Source organism: Acomys minous (assembly GCF_964271855.1).
Source record: "Acomys minous genome assembly, chromosome: 15".
Classification (NCBI taxonomy): domain Eukaryota; kingdom Metazoa; phylum Chordata; class Mammalia; order Rodentia; family Muridae; genus Acomys; species Acomys minous.
The window spans coordinates 82,075,962-82,096,525 of NC_140497.1; the positions used below are offsets into that span (position 1 = coordinate 82,075,962).

The 20,564-nt window shown below is 43.4% G+C and overlaps 1 protein-coding gene across 3 annotated transcripts; it reads right to left on the minus strand.

Moving 5' to 3' along the window:
* Positions 1-8,061: 8,061 nt before the first annotated feature.
* Positions 8,062-19,115, minus strand: LOC311584769 (zinc finger protein 124-like; the record flags this gene model as incomplete). 3 transcript variants are annotated; one of them, XM_084759389.1, is made up of 5 exons in its annotated part: positions 18,960-19,115; positions 13,179-13,305; positions 12,934-12,994; positions 8,807-12,082; positions 8,062-8,486 (listed from the first exon to the last, which is right to left on the minus strand). In XM_084759389.1, exons 1-4 carry the CDS (start codon positions 18,960-18,962, stop codon positions 10,324-10,326), a joined length of 1,950 nt encoding a protein of 649 aa, XP_084615515.1. In that variant the 5' UTR covers positions 18,963-19,115. The 3 variants fall into 3 exon arrangements, with proteins under 3 accessions (XP_084615515.1, XP_084615516.1, XP_084615517.1); XM_084759390.1 differs by lacking the exon at positions 8,062-8,486 and adding an exon at positions 18,453-18,564 and having other exon boundaries at positions 8,867-12,082; XM_084759391.1 differs by lacking the exons at positions 8,062-8,486; positions 8,807-12,082 and having other exon boundaries at positions 12,930-12,994.
* Between the last annotated feature and the right edge of the window lie 1,449 nt (positions 19,116-20,564).

Genomic DNA, 20,564 nt, shown 5'->3' on the forward strand with positions numbered 1-20,564 from the left:
ACTTCAGAAAGCCCTGTGAGCTCTCAGGTCTTTCAGACGTTCTTAGCCATTCCGCAACCTTCGCATTGGTTTATGTATGTGAGAAACGTTAATGTATGGTTTAATATCAGTGATTAAGACTGGAGTAAAAGAGCTGTGATTGCCCACGGCCGGCGAGTAAGCAAAATCGGGGCTCACTTGGAAAACTGCAGTCAAGGAAAAAGAACTTATTGGTTATTTAACAAAACGTTATAATGTATAATATGTTTCTGACGTCATTCGCACAGGACTCGGCTCAACACACCTGTTATCTCCTCTGGTGCATGAACCCACAACCTGCATTCCTAGTCTCATCACCCTCCGCCAATACTTCCCAGACTACGGAGACTCGGTACTACGGGAGCCCAGCAGCTCGCTCACTGAAAGACAGGACAGCAGCTCTGGCTGCCGCTACAGGATCTCGGCTCCAAGGCTCGTCAGAACCAGACAAGACTCATCTGCAGTCAGTGACTGTGAGGTCGAAATGAAGGGGAGAAACCTGGAGATTGCCTCCACAGAAGCTAAGAATCCAAATCCCAAGTACGGCAGGGACCAAAAGGGAATTCTCGGTTGCTACGTAGCAGCCGTCTTCCTACTGCCTGCATTTCTCATTGGATATGCCTCCCAAAACAACTCGCCTGATTGGCCGTCGTTACTCCACAGACCGCCTCCTAAAGCTTCAGAGACTAGAGGAACGCACCCCTCTAGCGGACTGAGAATCAAACCAGGAATTCCAGACACAAGGCTACCGAGACAGCACAGTTTACTCCCCTGGATCCACCCTGGCCCCGCTAGTGGGAAAGGGAAAAAGCAGAGCTTGTCCAGGCTTTCTTGACTGGGCACTTGCTCAGTGGGCAGTTCTTGCTTCCTCTCCTTATCTAATGGGGTTGCAGATGGGCAGAGGGAATTCCAGACTCAGTGTCCGTGAAAACAACCCATTGCCTCATAGAAGACAAAAGACAGATTTCCTTACCTAACTATATTCGGTCAATAGCATAGAAAACGTATACATGAAGGAATACAATTTGTTGAAGACATAGAGAAAGTAGGATCTATATAGCAAAAGACCCCACAATTTAACAATGACCCAGTGCTTAGCTTGACCCGGTGACTTCCTGTGTGTTCAGCAAGCACAGTACTACCCGACTCCAAATAGCCAGCAGATGCTATACAAGTCAGCCTGTCCCCTCAGATATATTCAAGGGTCAGATTCAGGAGGGACACTGAGGCAGATTGCTCCTGGTGGCTGTTACTAAACTTGAGGTCACATCCTCTCTCTCTCTCTCTCTCTCTCTCTCTCTCTCTCTCTCTCTCTCTCTCTCTCTCTCCAGGTTCAGCCACCAAACCTCCTGAAGACAAATAAAGCATGCAAATTAATAGGGAAAACCAGGAAAGGGAGATGTATGCCTTATGGCTATGTTTGGATGAGGAACAAAAAGATCCAGTGGGGTTACTAAAGTGAGATGATGAAAGTGTAAGATTCCAAGTGGCCTGAACTCAGAAACAAGTTAAGAATTACAGGCTGAAGTTAAAAAAAAAAATACTCTCCCCTAGTTTCATCTCCACCCTGCCCTCAGCTTTTACTGCCCCCACCCCACCCTCCTTTGAATTTACTACCTCAGACCCCCATTCACCTCCGTCTCCACCCTGCCCTCGGAATTTACTGCCCTCATCTCACCCTACCCTACTTGGAATTTACTACCTCAGGTTGTTAGCCTATCGTGTGTTAACTAAGCATTGTGCTGAATTCTGCTTCTGTAAAGGGTATTTAAACCCTCTGCTTCTACAGAATGCAGTCTTCCCTCTCGGGAGCTTGGTGGACCCCAGCGAGTCGGCTCAATAAAATTCCTTTGCTTTTGCATCGACTCTGGACTCTGTCTCTCAATCGGGCTTCCAGGAATAGACTCTGGCAATTGGAATCTAGCAAGCGTAAATAGGGGCCTATGGCATACTAAGCAGTCCCCGGACAAGGTGTGATCCCATGTGTTACTGAACTGTCATCATCCTGGTGAGGTTGTCAATCTCTTTCCTGGAGGAGAGAAGCGGTTTTGGAGAGAAGAGCTTCATCTCTGGCTGCCCCAGACTTTTCTTCTCCTGGAGAAATCCCACTTCCTTGGGATTCCTTCTTTAATGCTGTTAAAGCTAAAGCATCTCTTTAGAAAATAGTCACTTCCGGCAGGTTAGTTAAAAGGATACAAGATTTAACTTCAAGTCTCCAGCTCAATAGAGCTTGGTAGACCCCATTGTGATGGATCAATAAAGCATCCCTTGCTGTTTGCATCGGAAAAAATAAAAAGTAAAAGATAATAATAATTAAAAAAAAAGATTTAACTTCAAACAGAATGGTGGGTCCTGAAAGGAAGAGAAATAACTTGAGACCACACAGAACGAACAAAGATAACTATTTTAGGGTTTTTGGGGGGAAGAAGAGGTGATCTTGCACTGGGAGGAAGAAATCTTGTTAATGCGTGACTTAAAGGTCATGGGTGAAGTAGATGGTTGATGCAAATTCGTTATACGGGGCGTGTCATTCAAAGCCGTTGCTGGCTTAGCACCTAGTTGCCTGGGGAACTTGGTCATTTCTTTTGTAGAAGGTCTCAGCTGGGGGCTAATCAGACCACATTTTCCTGCAGCATTTCAGATCCCAGCAGGCATCCTACTGAGAATATGTCTGTGACTCTCTAATAGGGTCTCTGGTGCCCACACATCAGGAAAGAAGTTCTAAGTCCTAGAGACAAAGTAAGTCCCCCCATTTTAGGTAGCCCGGTTCTCAGAGCTGAGTCTGAGATGCCCCATGCTGTACGGAGAGGTTAACAGCCTGGCTGGGCTTGTAATCAAACTCTCTAAGTGTCTGGTTTGGAGAATGACAGGCCAAGAAACTTAGGGACAGGCAAAGGAATTTAGACCACGTTATACCCTCTCTGACACTAAATCTTGTGGTCCCAATGAATGTCTGTTTCAGTGTCTGTTATCCTACCAACATCTTTACTATGAGAATTACAGAGCCACATCAGGCTAACTTGCCAATTTACTAGCTTTCACTTAAGCAAGAAGTCAACTCAACTCCTTGGAGGGAGAGAGAATCACAGAACCACAGTTGGGTGCTTGTCAAACAAGCCTCCTTAGCAGTGAGGATTACACTGAGGGTGGAGAGAGGCAGCTGCAGATTGGTATGACCTCAGAGACATCTAGACATATCGAACAATGTGGACCTCACAGAATGAGCCATGAGATGACTAACTTCCTACTCAATTGTGCTAAAAGACTTCAGCCATGTGTCAAGACAAGAAAATACACTGCTCACTTCAAAAGGGATAAGAGATCATTTATTCTAGAGCTAAGTATGAGTGACCGTGACTTGGAAATAGACTCATGTTACCACAGTAGTATATTTTAATGTGGTAATATTATCATGGCGCTTTATAGTAACAAAACTAAAGAAGTCGAGGGGCTTGAAATATATTGGTAGAAACATCAGATAGGTAGATTACAGAGAACGGGGACGTCTCTACTACATGTCTCAGACTACCTGACTATATGCTTAGTGATTTGGTTGGTGGAAGCAAGTAGTGTGCTAAATTAATATAATTGAAAGATTTTACCTGATAATCATAAGGGTATTAGGTCAGACACAGAATTGGGCAAAACATGGCTTAGCAAGAGAGCTAAAGATAGCCCAAGACAAATTATAATTAAGCTTTGGACCTGCAACATTCCACATCTTCAGCCATTGAAGCAATGATCACCTGTATAGAACATTCAAAGTTCAGTGTGACATCTTTTCTTCTTTTGAACTGAAAAATAATTTTTTTTTTTTGAGACAGGGCCTCACCATACAGGCCTTGCTGACCTGAAACTTGCCATGTAGACTAGGCTAGCCTGTAATTCAGTGATCCATTTACCTGTGTCTCCACAGTACTGGGATGAAAGGCATTCACCATCAGGCCCCAAAAGTATATATATATATACAAAATATATTATTAATATTTTTTATTATATTGACATGTTCAATATTAAATGTCATATATACTTGTTACTACACATGATATGCCATATTATATATTTATTACTGTATTATATATTATACATATATAATTATTAATATATGTTAGGTTTCAAAGTGGGGACAAATGGCTGAGGTGCCTACTTAACATAGCAAAGCAGAGCCTGGCTGCCAGGTTCTCCCTGCCTTCCTTAGTCCCGCCCCATTACAGGATCCTCTTGGCCTGCATACCGTGCCCTCTGCCCTAACCTTCCCCAGCCCAGGGGCCGGGATGCCCTTCTCTCAGACGCCCTTCCCGAGACAACCCAGCCATTTGGGTTACGTGTCCTCTCTGGGGCCTCCTGGATGCTGTACCTGGATCCCCTGCTCTCCCCGCTCCATCTCTTCTCCCTCCTCTCCTCACCTGGCACAGCTCAAGGTCATGTTCACTCTGAACTCTCCCAGATGTCTTTGCCTCTGGCCACATTCTCCTAAATATCTGTACTAAACTTCCTCCCCCACCATACCTAGAAGCAGTCATGTCCTTTCTTTTCCCCTTGCCCTTAAAAACCAATTCATCTGGTGCCCATTTAACACACATATGTTTATATATTTAGTGTGTATGACTGTGTTTCTGGGTATGTGCACGTGTGTAAGTATGTGCAGAGGACATAAAAGGGCATCTTTTTCTTTACTCTTTCTTCCCTTCTTTCTTTCTTTTTTATTTTTTGAGGTATTGGGGTGTGTGCTTTCATTCACAAATACAATAAAAACCAGAAAGCCACATTGTGGCTGTGGCTGCAACACCACATACACTAAACAGTTTCTACTTTTGTCTCTTTGGTAAATTCCTCTGCAGCTGGCATGTTACTGGCCCGTCAGCACTGTCTGCCTTTGGCAGGATTATAAGCTATCTACATTAGAAAATGAACCAAGAAGAAGTAAAGGATACACGTGACCACATCCAGCTAAACACGGTGTTAAAGCTCAAGATCACACACGTTTTCAAGCTCAAGGGCTGGCCTGACCACTGAAGTCCAGCCCTAGAGCAGATCACTGGAAAATGGCCGAGGATGTATAGGAACGTAACTGTGGGAGCTTGCAATCCTGGGTCTCCCCAAACTTTCAAATTTGCCAAGGGCACATTTTTACCTAAGATACTTTAAGATTTTCACCTAAACGGTCTGTCACAGAACCCCTTTATCCAACAACTACCTACCTACCCGAAATGGGTCTTCCTTTAAGTTTGATCTTCATAGATTTTCTTCATGCAGACAAGTCACAGGATGACCCCAGCACTTCTGCATGCTAAAAGGGACCCACAACCACCACCATCAAAACCCGCTACTGCTGCAGAAGGCTCCGAAGCTCCACCTGCCCCTGGTCTCCTGCTTTGTTATTTACCTTCTCATGCTCCGCAGCTTCTCACAAACCAGCTGGAAGTCACATGCAAGGGAAGGCCGCTTCATTGTCCCCCTACTGAAGGGTCACGGTGGGCCCCAGTGTGGAGTGGGAGGGGGCAGGGGGTGGGGACTCAGTCCTCTGCCTCATACCAACACTGATGAGGTATGACACACGGATGTTGATTATTTGCTGGGGTGCCTGCCCCGCCCATTCTACTCCATGCTCACTTATGAAATAGTGAAACCTCTAAAGACACTTCATATGGACTCAAAGAAGCTTTACATGCCATTATGGAAAAGGACAAAAAAAAAAATGCCCCTATTCTGCTGCTTCTAATTTTCTTTTTCTGCAGCTGGTGCTTGTCAGAAAGGTCTGTGTCTGCAAATTTCCAATTTTTGCCTACCCTTTAGAAAGCATCTCTTTAATCCACCCACCGCTATTGAATCACATGGTCATTTGGGTTTGTTTGAGAAAGAACTTGCTTTGTCACTCAACTTGGCTTTGAACCACCAACCCTCCTCTGTTAATGGTCTTGCCTCTACTTCTTAGTTTCTAAGTCATTTCTAAAGTTGGTTTTGTTTCGTTTCTCTCTGAGACAGGGTTTCTCTGTGTAGCCTTGGCTGTCTTGGACTCCTTTTGTAGACCAGGCTGGGCTCGAACTCTCAGCAATCTACCTGCCACTGCCTCCGAGAGTGCTGGGAATAAAGGTGTGCACCACTGAGCCCAGCTTCCCATAGTCACTCTTAACACTCCAGAAAAAAGAAGGGGTCCATAGGAAACACAAGGGATGTTATGTCCCCAGGTGTCCCTGAAGACACGCCTGGAGAACTCTAGGGACAGTTGCAGGACATGTCTTGCTAAGCATCAGTCCTTGGTGGAAGGAACCTGTTCTGTGTGACAGAATTCTTGAAGCAAGGGAAGATTCAGTGTGAAAGGCAGCCAGGGAGATGAAGCTATTGTTCAGGACCAGAGCAGAAGCAGGGGACAGGAAAGAGTTTGGGGAGCGCTATAAGCACCAGGCTGTTAGATCTTGAAGGCTCTTTTGTATTAACAGTGTGTGGTATAAGAGGAGCTCAGAGTCACGCAAGGTGGCACACACCTCTAATCCCGGCACTCGGAGAGGCAGCAGCAGGCGCATCTCTGTGAGTTTGAGGCCAAACTAACAATAAAGAGTTTGGGGCCAAAAATAAACAGAAGGTGAGTACCTATCCTCTGGCACAGTGTGAGGGTGATTCTTTATTGGTTTGTATATATAATTGCTAAGAGGATTGGAAAGAAGATTGTAGAAGAGGTAAAAAAAAAAAATAATTATCAAACATGGCCATACCTTAATAACCAGACTCCGACTGCTTGGAATCTGATCTGGTCATCTGCGATGTTTCCTCCAATATTCACTTGATGCCTAACTCCCAGTGACCCACGGGACATAACCTACAATGTCCAGGATGAAGAAAGAACACTTGTCTGTGTAAGATTTTACCACTTAAGTGGCCAGGAAAATGGTTCAATAGAAAAACATACTTGGTAAGCAAACTTAAAAGTTCAGATGTGGTGGCACCTGACACAGCTATGGAGGAGATGAGGGGGTGTGTGGGTACAGTCCCATCAGTCGCAAGCTGGTAGGTGGGACGCCTGCGGTGCACGGTGTGGCATGAGTGAGTGACCCTGCCTCAACAAGATGAAATGTGAGACCAGGTTCCTGAAAGTCGTGCTCTGACCTCCACAGAAACACCATGGAATGCACTGATGCTCACAGAAATGAACGGAGCTAGAAATTAAAGGAATATTAAAAGGAAATAAGCCAGGCTCAGCCAACGACCTGTGTGTTTTAGCGTATACAGGCTCTAGATTTCAGCAAGAGAGAGAAATGAGACTCTAAGAGTCTGTTTGGGAGAAGATAAGGACCACTGGGCAGAGGGAAAGGGACTTTTTTAAAGGCTAAAGAGAGTCAAAGTACATAGAATACATGTGTCAAAAAATCATGACAGACACCATTACTTTGCTCAATAATACATGTCATTTTTTTTTTAATTTAAAGGAAGAAATATGCAGAAGAAATAACTTCCCCCCTGGGCCTAATGTAAGGTCTTGGAAATGATAGTCTCAGGATTAATGTTTACTAGGTTGAGTACAATTTCTTGATATATTTACCCCTTCCCTAGCTTTACCAGAACATAACCAAGTGGGCAATTAGGAACATCTGTATTTGCGAAGAGCAGTAACTGATATATTGGAGGAAATACTGTAGTGTTGGGATAGAAACTCAGAAAGGTTAAAACTGGCCCAGAACACTGGTGTTCAAAGCAAAGCCAAATCTTCTGCTGTCAAGTTATGTGTCCCAAACTATGACAAAAGGACACTCTATAAAGTTGTCTGTAACCCAGCAAAGCATACAACACTCTGAATCACAAAAATCAGCAACGTCCCCTCTTCACTAGTGTGACTAGTAGTGCACACAGATTAAAACTTCCTTCCCTGCATTATTTGAGGGCCTCCAAGTGACAACTATGACTACCAAACAGAGAATTAGACTTATACTTCGGTATATTCAACAGAGGCACCTAACTATCTCAAACCAACCCCGTGAATCCCTGGAAGCTAAACACCAATACTGCCAGAACATCTACGTAATGCTCTCACTAATGAGACATACTTGGTTATTACATATGGACAGAGTTAGTACATTTATTATATGGTGCTTAGAGTCTTTGGCAAGAGGCCACTAATGCCAACGGGTCTTTTAGTACAATGACCGAAGGAAAAATTATAATGAAAGTCAAAGATACAAGACAGACATGAAAAGCAACATTTACTTGAGGGAAAATCATTAATTACATATGCACAATAAAAATGGCTTGTGACATGGAAACAACTTGTAAATGTGATGTGATCTCTGATTACAGAGTGCATTTATACCTCCATTCTAAGTAGATAAGCGTTAACATTTGAGCGGGGAGCCGTAGCGCACGCCTGTAATCACAGCGCTCTGGGAGGCAGAGGCAAGCAGATAACTGTGAGTTCGAAGCCAGCCTGGTCTACAAAGTGAGTCCAGAACAGCCAAAGGTACACAGAGAAACCCTGTCTTGTGGGGGAGGGGGCGGGGGGAGGGAAGAGTTAACATTTGCTAATCTACAAGGGGTTTGAAATACTTTATTGAGCACAGAGACAAGAAATGTTAGAAAAACATCTGGTGGGGAGAAAAGTTAACAAACAAAAATGTATAATAGAAAAGTGGCTTTTGTTCATGAGACAAAATGACAGTCCACAAAAATGGGAAGAACTTGTCATATGAATCAAGAGGGAAACAACTCAATATTCACACAAAAAAGTCACTTTTCCATCACGCACGCATTCATCGCAAGGGCTTGAAAACAAGACACTTTATGTCTTCTGGCATATTACAAATAACTATCAATTCACCAACAAATGTACAAAAACTACCTGATTTGATGCAAAAAAAGATATCACCCATTAAATTTGTATATACTACTGCTTTAAAACAAAACAAAACAAAACAAAACCTTACAGCTCGGTGTGGTGGCTCGCGCCTATAACCCCAGCACTCAGGGAGGTAGAGGCAGGTGGATCTCTGTGAGTTCGAGGCTGGCCTGATCTACAAAGCAAGTCCAGAACAGCCAAAGTTACACAGAGAAACCCTGTCTTGAAAAAAAAAAAAAACAACTTACAAAATTAATGTAATGACAATGCAATTTTGTTTTTAATTCTTTCTTCTTTTCTCCTTTTTCTTTTTTAAAGGTTTTTTTTTTTTTGGTTTCCATGTCCTGTACCTAAGCAATCCTCCACTTCACATACTTAAAGATAAATTTCTAGGGGCTGGAGAAATGGGTCAGTGGTTAGAGTCTATAAAGGTCTTGCAGAGGGCCTGGACTCTTGCAGAGAACCCACATGGGGCAGCTCCCAACTGCCTGGAACTCCAGCCCCAGGGGATCTGACATTCACTTCTGGCTTCTGCAATAACTACACGGATATGCCCAGATCTACGCACCAACACATGCATCTACACATAATTGTAAACATAGCTGAAAAAGAGATAATTTTCTACAGCAAAAAAATGTAAAGCATGGAGTTCAAAAAGTTTTTTTTTTTTAAAGAATGAACTACTGTTGGGTAGGGGTGGCATACACCCTTAATCTCAGCACTAGGGAGGCACAGGTGGGTGGATCTCTTGAGTTTGAGGCCAGCCTGGTCTACAGAGTTCCAGGGCTTACACAAGAGAAACCCTATCTTAAGAAACCAAAAGAAAAAAAAAATGATACTGCTGCGGGATGTGGAAGCAGACATCTCTCACTCAAAATATTCTAGATGTTGAAACAGGAAGATAATTGGTTCAAGGCCAGCCTGGGTTACATGGCAAGACAAGTTCTGAAAAACAAAAACAAATCCCTAATAAATTCCAACGAGTGCAATATATTTACACAGTTTCCTCAGATTTTTGCATCTGCCAAAGCATTCTTAAGCAAAAAAATTGTATCCAGTCCTTCACATTACTGACATGTATGGGAATGAACACACATGACAGAATTTCAAAGGACTGCGCCACTAATTCCTACTCTTGAGTTTCTTGTGCTTTGGCAAGCAAATTATTTTTTACTGGGGAAACATCTGCGCGTGTGCCAAATGAAGGCAGCTCTTCCAGTTTGCTTTTCACACAAACAAGTTTATCCTTTGTCTTTTTTCAAACAGTCTCACTCTGTAGCCCTGGGGGGCTGGGAACTCAGTTAGTAGATCAGGTGGAATTCTGAGACTCCCTGCCCTCTGCCTCTCACTCAGGTGCTGAGTTCCGGCCACACCACGCCTAGCCTAGAGCTCATGCTTTACCCATGAACAGAACCCGAAGGTTTTTCGCACGCTTAACCTTTCTTTACACAAGTTGTCTCCACACCGCAGTCTTATGGGTGTTACTTAGTCTTTTCAAGTTCTGGATTCAAGGCTACAGTCTGGTGAGTTCTTCTGTGTCTATGGAATGAACTGTAGTAACTGAAGGCTTTCCCACACTCGGTACACACGAAGGGCTTCTCTCCAGTGTGACTTCTCTCGTGTGATTTGACGTAACGAAAAGAGCGAAAGGGCTTGCCACACTGAGAACATATAAAAGGTTTCTCTCCAGTGTGGATTCTTTCATGTATTTTGAGGTAACTAGGAGAGCGAAAGGCTTTCCCACACTGCACACACGCGTAAGGCTTCACTGTAGTGTGCGCCTTCTCGTGTCTTCGCCATGATATGCGGCTACAGAAGGCTTTCCCGCATTGCTTACACAAATAGGGTTTTTCTCCGGTGTGGGTCTGCTTATGACTGTGAAAGGTACTGAACCAACTGAAGGCTTTCCCGCATTGCTTACAAACATAGGGGTTCGTGCCACTGTGGATTACTTCATGTCTTCTTAAGTGATAGAGGGAAAAGAAGGCTTTCCCACACTGCTTGCACACGTACGGCTTCTCCCCGGTGTGCGTTCGCTCGTGTATCTGAACCTGACGCGAAGACCTGAAGGCTTTCCCACACTGTTTACATAGATAGGGTTTCTCTCCGGTATGAATCAATTCGTGGTACTGAAGGGAACCGAGGAAAGTAAAGGCTTTCCCGCACTCCTTACAGACGTAAGGTTTCTCCCCCGTGTGCGTTCGTTTATGAATCTGAACTTGTTTAGGGGACCTGAAGGTTTTCCCACACTGCTTACACACGTACGGCTTCTCCCCACTGTGCATCAGCTCGTGGTACTTCACAGAGCTGTGGCTCGTGAAGGCTTTACCACACTGCTTGCACACACATTCTCCAGAATGTATGATTTTATGTGTCCGAAAAGCGCTCTCGCAGCTGAACACTTTCTCACACTGCAGACACACGAAGAGCTGCTCCCCCGTGTGAGTTCGTTCATGTTTTCGAAAGGCCCCCGACGAAGCGAAGGCCTTGCCACATTTTGTACACTTATAGGGTTTCTGTCCGCTGTGCATCATTTCGTGAAATCGAAGCGAACTGCGGTCGGTGAAGGCTTTCCCGCACTGCTTACACACATAGGGCTTTTCCCCGGTGTGAATCCTTTCGTGTGTCAGAAGGGAACTCGACCGGGCGAAGGTCTTCCCACACTCTTTACACGTATAGGGCTTCTCACCGGTGTGGATGCGTTCGTGTATCTGTAGGGAACTCGGAAAAGGGAAGGCTTTCCCACACTGCTTACAAACATACGATCTTTCTCGGCTGTGGTATTCTTCATGCCTCCGAAAAGAACTGGAAGAAGTGAATACTTTCCCACATTGCTTACATTCATAGTGTTTTTCTCCAGTGGAGGGTTTTTCATCGTTTTGACTGGATATGAGACACCTAAAGTTTTCGTTACCGTGACTAGTTTCAGGTTTCTCCTCCGTGGGAATTCGTTTATGCTTCTGAAAGGTTGTGGGAGACCTGGAGGGGTCCCCAGATTCCTTAGGTTTATACAAGTCCTTTCTATATTCCTGAATGCCATATGGTTTTTGTCCTGGATGAGCATGAGGGGGAACCTTGAGAGATAAATTGCCAATAACCACGTCTCCATACACATGGCTTTCATACGTGGGAATCCTTGGACATGATTTCTGGCTCACAACACACTCTGGCGTCCAGTTAAAGATTTCTGCACGCTGACGACCTTCTGTGTATTCACACAGTCTCTCCAACAACTGACTACTGCAAAAAAAAAAAAAAAAAAATGAAAAGTGCTTTACTAAAAAATTGTTTACTAATGATTTACCACAAGAAGTGTTAGTCACAAGACTACAACACAGAAAACCCTGTCTCAAGACAAAAACAAAGACAAAAACAAATGTTAGTCATATCCCCTATAATTATTTTAAAAATATGGCTCAGCGGTTAAGAGCACTGACTGCTCTTCCAGAGGTCCTGAGTTCAATTCCCAGCAACCACATGGTGGCTCACAAGCATCTATAATGTGATCTGATGCATACTGTATACATAATCAATAAATCTTTTAAAAAATGTTTGTGCAATTTGGTTTAAGGACATTTGCAATAAAAAAACAAAGATATTTGTATCTAGTTGTGTTATACTGTCTTTGTTATTGGCAAACAGTACATTTAAATACATTTTCAATACTTAATACTGTATACATTTTTGATGTACTAGTGAGTAAAATAATCTCGGATTCTGACATACTAGTATATACATAATGAGTTATCTTGACAATTGATCCTATTCTAAAAAGAAATTTTGTTTTATATACAATGCATAGCTAAGGCTTGGAGATAAATTGATACAATATTTTTAATATTATGAACAGAGGAAAGTTAGTATAGAGGACCCATGATAAAGTGTTACTTGTGGTATCATGATGCTCTAGTTGCTACTAATACTAGGATGTCCTGATTGCTGACGGTTAATGTACATGCAGTTTGGGAGGAGATTTGATGAAATTAAAACCGCCTGAAGCTGGATTTACTTGTATCTATCACTTCTTTATAAAATGTGCTACAACATTAAGAACTGGGAAGAACACTCCTGTCTCCTAGGATACAAATTACCTTAGTCTTCTCCAGAGACTTTCATATTCATTTTCAATGTTTTGTTGTTGCCATTTGTTTCCTAAAAAATATATAAACCAAGAAAAATGAATTACTGCTACGGGGGGGAAAAAGATTATAGCTAAATTCACAGTAAGGTGATTCCACTAGACTCCTTTTCCATAATCTAATTCATGCAGCAGGATGGGTGAGCAAGAAACACTTGTTCTTTCATTGGCTAAGTAAGAAAATAATGTCATCTTCACCTATATAGGTCAGGTTCCTCAAGGTCTCCTGCATCACATCTTTGTAGAGGTCCTTCTGGGATGGATTCAGCATAGCCCACTCCTCCAGGGTGAAGTTCACAGCCACATCCTCAAAGGTCACTGACTCCTAAAGAGAGCCCACATATATTTCCAGGAGAAAGGATGAGCCTTACAGCACTGGAGATCTAGACTTAATTCATAAAAAGCTGACACAGTGCTACGTTCCACATGGGTTCAAGTCATGTACTTATTCCAGACATACAATTTCATAATGCTGACTTTTTTTTTTCATACAGCAATTCTAACAGCGTATTAGAGATATCTGGCAAAGCAGAAGCAAAATGGGACTAGTGTGGAAGAATGCTGAGTGAATGTATCAACCGTCAATAAAGCGCTGTTTAGCCAATCAGCTAGGCAGAGGGACAGGAAGTGGAAGGTAGGACTTCCTGGAGAGGGAGGAGGTTGCTGACGGATGGAGGAAGACGCTGGGAATTTGACGCAGACCAGCCCAGGGGTCATAGTGGCAAGTGCTTGGAATAGATGTGTGTTATAAGGTTTAGAGTAGTTTGTTTAGTTTACAAGTAGATTAGAATCAGTTTAGACTCTGCCCGGCGAAGTGCTGGCAGCTTTAAATAACGTTTCAGTCTCCCTGTGTCAGTTATTTGCTTTGTAGGCCGAACGGATACAAAATACTGTAACAGACTACCCCTTGTGTTGATAATTTCTACTACATAGGTCCCTCCAAATTTTTATAGTAACTTTCAATTACTTAATAGACACAAGAAAGTCAACACAGACTGTTGTGAGGCTATATAGTCTTAGACACGATGGAGAAAATATTCTACCTCTCCTGGGTATGGAAACTTCTATTGGGAAGGACTCTTCCTCAACCTAAGTCTAAAGAATGGTATGGTTTTCCAAACAGTTGAAGCCAAGCATATGCTACTTTTAAAATTTCAATGTTCTTGCAATATTTCTGCATACTCATTAGAGGTCATCTAATTAAAAAACTCATCCTTTGCATGATGAATCTTAAAGAAGCTTAGCTTAGTGGACACAATTTAATCTCTTATCACAACTTATAAGGGACCTTAGTACATCCTTAGTGAATGCACTAGTGATATTTGGAAGCGTGTATCTGGTTTCTTATAGATGACTCTTATTTAGAAATTTAAAGCTGGGCGTGGTGGTGCACACCTTTAATTCCAACACTTGGAGGCAGATCTCAGTGAATTCAAGGCCAGCTTGGTCTACATAGTGAGTTCCAGGACAGTCAGAGCTACATAATGAGACCCTGCCTAAAAAATAAAAAATAAAAAATAACTAAAAATGAATGAATGAATACATTCAATAAAAATGGAATGAGCTCATTATAAATAATCCACAGTACTAGTAAACAAACTAGAAACTAGAGGTAATATTAATGAAGCCATACTTGCTTGCAGAGGCAACATATATTTTCCTAAATATAATCTTGTCAAAGATAATAGAGACACTGTGCTTACTTAGTGCAAAAATAATAATAAAAAAAAAATATATATATGTATTATTCTCCTTAACAAATCCACCTTACAGCTTTTATTTATAAAAGAAATGTCTTGAAATTTTTTAACCTTACTATAAACTACATTTGTTTAGGAATGTTAAAAAAGGGGTTGGAGGAGGCAGGAGAAACAGTTCAGTGGTCAAGAGTACTTGCTGCTCTTGCAGAGGGTCCAACACCCACATCAGACAGCAACTCCTGTTTCTGGGGATCGGTTGCCCTCTCTGCCCTCCATGGACATCTGCACCCACATCATGCACATACAAACAAGCAAACACAAACCAAAAGTAAAGTTTAAAAAGAGGTGGGCCACGGTAGTGACGAGCTCTCAGCACTAGGCCTAATCAAAACAGCCCACTGTGGATGGAGCAAGAGCTTGTGGGGCCCAGTCACTTTCTTCTGACCCACGGCAAGTCACACATTCTAGGAGAGGAACATATCTATTTACTTATAAACCCATTGGTGAGCCCACCAAGGTCAGGTGGTTATTTCTAAATTTATAGGCAGACAGCCTCAATTAAACTCTGTGGGAAACTAAACAAACAAACAAACAAAAAACCTATGACTATGGAAAAGAGACGTGTGAGGAAGAGACCGTGATGACAGGATGAAAAGAAATATGAGACAGTATAACCAGAGCATGTCGTATATAAGTGTTGTGAAATTGTCAAAGAGCAAAATGTATTAGTGAAATGGAGTTAGGGTGTCTTTAATATGTAACTTATTTAAAGCCACCAAAAGGCTACATATTATCTGCTCTAAAGGCACTTAATTGGCCTGGGGTCTCTCTTTCTAATAATCCCTGTGTTCTATGCTTAAAAATGTCTTACTAAATCTCCAAGTGGGTGTGGTGGATGGTGCACACCTTTAACCCTAGCACTCGGGAGGTAGGAGCAGGTGGATCTTGGTGAGTTTGAGGCCAGCCTGGTCTACACAGCAAACAACCAGGGCTACATAATGACTATTACAATAAACAAACAAACAACAAACCCCCAATGCTGATTCACTGCTGCACAGTGGCTCGCTCATGTTTCTTTTAGAAAAAAAAATGTTTTGTGAATGGGCTGGAGAGATGCGCTTGTCACTAAAGCCGGCTAACCGGAGTTTGATTTCCAGAATCCATGTTAGAAAGAGAGAACTGAATTCCTCAGTTTGTACTTTGACTTTTTTCCTTTTTCTTTGTTTTTTTGTTTTGTTGTTGTTGTTGTTTGTTTTTGTTTTTGTTTTTTTGAGACAGGGTCTCTCTGTGTGCCCCCTTGCTGTCCTGGAACTCACTTTATAGACAAGGTTGTCCTCAAACTCAGAGATCTTCCTGCCTCTCTGCCTCCCATGTGCTGGTTTTAAAAGCATGCACCACCACTACCTGGGGTGTGTGTGTGTTTAGTGTTTATATGTTATATGTATATGAACATGCATATGTCAATGCACTTGCCCCACGCATGCATGGATAGGGACCAGAAGCTGTCCTGAGTGTTTTCTTCTACTATTTTCTTCCATATTTCCTTAACATACGGTTCCTCCCTAAACCTAGCAGTAATTTCAGCTACAATGGTTAAGCCAGCACGTGTCCCAGGCCCTCTCCGCCACTCCCATGTCTTATTTACCCTCCCAGCATCCTCCACGCCACCCCTACCAGCACTGGGGTTAGAAGCCTGCCCCTATACATCCAGCTTTCACCTGCATTTCTAGCGATCCAAACTCAGATCCTAGTGTTGTACGCAAGCACTTTATCCACTGAGCCATCTACCCAGCCTTAAGGCTGTTTTATTAGAGGGGGAAAAAATGTCTTCTAAGTTCTGTTAAAAAAAAAAATCAAGCTTTAAAAACAAGTCCTAATATTCTGAAAATATTCATTTAATTAATATTAAAGCAATTCATTTTTAAAAAGTCCTATTAAAAGCTTTAAATCTAGCGGCTGGGAAGACAGCTCAGTGGCTCAGAGTACTTGTTATTCTTCCAGAGGACTGGGTTCATTTCTTTTTTTTTTTTAAAGATTTATTTATTTATTATGTATACAGTGTCCTGCTTGCACACTAGAAGAGGGCATCAGATCACATTATAGATGGTTGTGAGCCACCATGTGGTTGCTGGGAATTGAACTGGGGACCTCTGGAAGAGCAGCCAGTGCTCTTAACCTCTGAGCCATCTCTCCAGCCCCCTGGGTTCATTTCTAACACCCGTATGACAGCTCACAGCCACCTGTAACTGCAGTTCTACAGGATCCATCCCCTTCTTCCACAGGTCCCAGGCACACATGTAGTGAACAGACATATATGCAGGCAAAACATCCACACATATAAGATAAACATATTTTTTTTTTTAGTTAAAAGTATGGTACATGTTTTGGTAAAAGTTAAATGTTTAAGTAAACTGGTATTTTATGAAAACAAAATTACACAAAGAGAAGCATCCAGGCAAGGCAGCCTGCTCTGCTCACATTTCACAAAGAAACCTTCAATCAGAAAGTTAAACACTGGGGCTAGAGAGATGACTCAGTGGCCAAGAGCACTCACTGGCTGCTCCTTCAGAGGACCCAGATTCAGTTCCTGAATACCCACAAGGCAACTTCCAGCCCGAGGTGACCTGGTGCCCTCTATTGGCCTCTGTTGTTCTGAGAACTGACTGACCCAATAAAATGTTTCATGGTATGTTAACTATCTGACCACTGTTTTTAACTTCAAGAGACAGCCCTCTTTGACCCAACAGTAGGAAAGCCTTGGAAGCTACCATGTAGTGCTTTATCCTACTGCAATACTCCACTCGGATACAGTCATGGCCTACCTCTAGGAAGATGCTTCATGTTAAAACAATGTTTAGAAACAGTCCAAGGGCCAATAACACGTTGATAGGTACCAAGCCATGCAACCATACCCAGGGATCTGTGACTTTTCCTTTCCAATGAGTCTGGCAACGTCAAAGGACTTGGAAATTCTGGCATTTATTTAGAGTTATAAGAGCCGGGGATGGAGGTGGGGTGTACGCCCTTAACCCCAGCACTCAGGAGGCAGAAACAGGTGGATCTCTGTGAGCTGGAGGCCAGCCTGGTCTACAAAGTGAATTCCACGATAGCCAGAACACAAGAAACACCGTGTCAGGGGGAAAAAAGGACCCCTAGGCTAAGGATAGAAGTCCTGGAATTTAGAATAAGCTTCCCTTGAATAAAACTCATAGGAAAAGCAGGTGCCCCTGAAATGTGAAAGAAAGACGGGGTACAGAAAACAAGGTAGGGCTGCTCTGAGTCACACTGTGCTGTGGGTGCTATCTGGGTGAGCCAAGCCTACATGACTTTATTTTGTTCAGTGTCGACTCTGCACTGGTTTATTCTGAGTATCGACGTCAACGAAGAACACATTAAGGCACAAATTAATAATTTATTTCAATAACGACACCTAACAATATACCAACATGTATATATAAAACTAATCAACCCAACCAGATGTAACCCCCTGCCTGCGACTATAGAAAGTGCAACAGGGCCGATTGAATGATTACAGGGTCGACTGTCCAGAGCCAGAAGCCTTAGCACAGGAAAGGTCCCTGCCTCAGCTCACTTCAAACACAACATAAACACAAACAGCCTGTGCACTGGACATTTCTGCACTCCCACTGCTAAGTCTTATCAGTTCTCAGCCTCTAACTTAAGGAGAACCCCTCACATCTTCAACCTCTTTAACCATTTCCTGGGCATTCACTTTGTATACCATTGTGTGAGATGCTCGTGTGTAACTTGCCTTTTGCTATTAGCGGATAAGATCGGAATAAAAGAATCGTGGTGGCCAGTGGCCAGCTCGCAAGAATAACCAGGCGTATTCGTCAAATCGTAGCCAATAAAACCGACAAAGGCTGTAAAATGATTAAGTAAATCAGGACATTGTGGAGACATACAGGCATCCTACTTTCCTGACAACGTGCACAGAACCGGAGATCACCACACCTCGCGGTCCTCAGCCCCGCCCAAGCCCCCTTACACGAGCCGAGGTTCCCCCACGATTCTCCGCCTACACAGCTCAGACTCACAGCCGCCGGCTGCTGGCGCCCAGCTGACCTGAGAAACCGCAGCATTGCGCACTCAGAGAAGACCTGGCTCTGCCACCAGCCCCAGCTCCACCCAGAGGGATCCGGGCAGCGGGACCCGGCGGAGCCGGAGGAAACTGTTGTACTCAGCTGCCTTGGAAGGCCGCGTCCCTACTGGGGTCTCTGCCTGCAGTAGCCTCCTGCCCACGCCCTGCTGCACGCACCATTTCCAGTCACTGGGTGTCCTGTTGTCCTCCTGAGACTCCTGCAGTCAGTGGAGGGGACGCAGATACCGAGAGGAGAGATCAGGGGGCCTCAGCCAAAGACACAGGACGACAATATGGCGGGGACACACAATGGCACCCCAAATATTGTGCAGCCTCCGTCACCGAAGACCAAAACTCCTCATTGGACAATTTACACAGCCACCAAACGTTCTCCCCGATTGGTCAACAATCCGTGAGCCTGCCCCCTAGATCCTGAGTGACAGGAGAAGCATCTCCTTCCTCTAAGGTTAAAACCCTTGACAGAGAGTCCAAGCTTAGGAGCCACAGCCCACCCTGATTCCTACTCTGGAGAGCACCTGGCCCCACCAGGGGAAAAAGTGCATTTAAAGTATAGGTTGTCTTAGCTTTGCAGATAGTTACTTAGTGGGTAATTACTGCCGCTTTTTCTTCCAAGTGGGGTCACAGACGACCTTAGAGAAGTTCAGAATGTCTCTGGCGACCACCCATAACCTCTGAGAAGAGGACTGTCAGAGGCAGTCCAGAAATCCCTGGGGTTGCAGGGAGAGCCTGATAGTAGCACATCTCAGAAATAGGGAATGGCACAGATACTCAATGCTTTCTTACAAAAATTTCCCAACCTATTTTCAAACAATAAATACGAATAAAGGGATGAGGTTATTCAAGACACAGAGAAAGTGAGGTTTGTAGGGACAAAAAAACTCCAAAAAGAAAATGAACATTTCCTACACTTTAACTATCGGCTCTTCGGTGCTTGAGACCTAACCCAACGGCTTGTGATATGTTACCACAAGGACACAGAACCTCATTTCAAGAAACTACGGAAGCTGGCCTAACTGGGCAGCCTCAAGAGAGACTGGTGGGCATGCGAACCTTACCCATGCGATGAGATGAGAGGAAATAAGCTCCCCATTAATTTCTATAAAAAATTCTCACCAACTCAATCATTTTAGGTGAGCTATATTCATCAAATTGTCTGTGGCTGTTAAACAGTGTGTTTAGTAAACTTTCCACTTTTATCTTTTTTTGGGGTAAGCTTTTTTTACAGATCGTGTTTTAATGTCACCACACAGGACTTTCGTTTTTGTTTGTTTTGTTTTTTGAGACAATGTTTCTCTATGTAACCTTGGTTGTCCTGGACTCACTTTGTAAACCAGGATGGCCTCAATCGCACAGCGATCTGCCTGCCTCTGCCTCCCTGAGTACTGGGATTAAAGGTGTGCGCTACCATGACAGGTTTATACAAGATATTTTGATGGCCCCAGATGACTAAATATTAAAAGATTTGGGGTTCTGATGCCTGATGCCCTCCTTTGGCCTCCAAGGGCACCAAGCATGCAACTGGTACACAGACTATGGTGCAGACAAAGTACACACCTCCACAGAAAAATAGTAAAATAATAATAAAATGAGAAAAATAAAAGCGATCAACCTTCCCCACAAAAGTACATCTCTTTGAACACGCGCGCGCGCGCACACACACACACACACACAGAGCACAGCACAAAAACAAACAATAAGAACAAACTATGGAGTTCGATTTGTTATGGCCAACTGCTCCCACATACGAGGCCTGATTTGGAG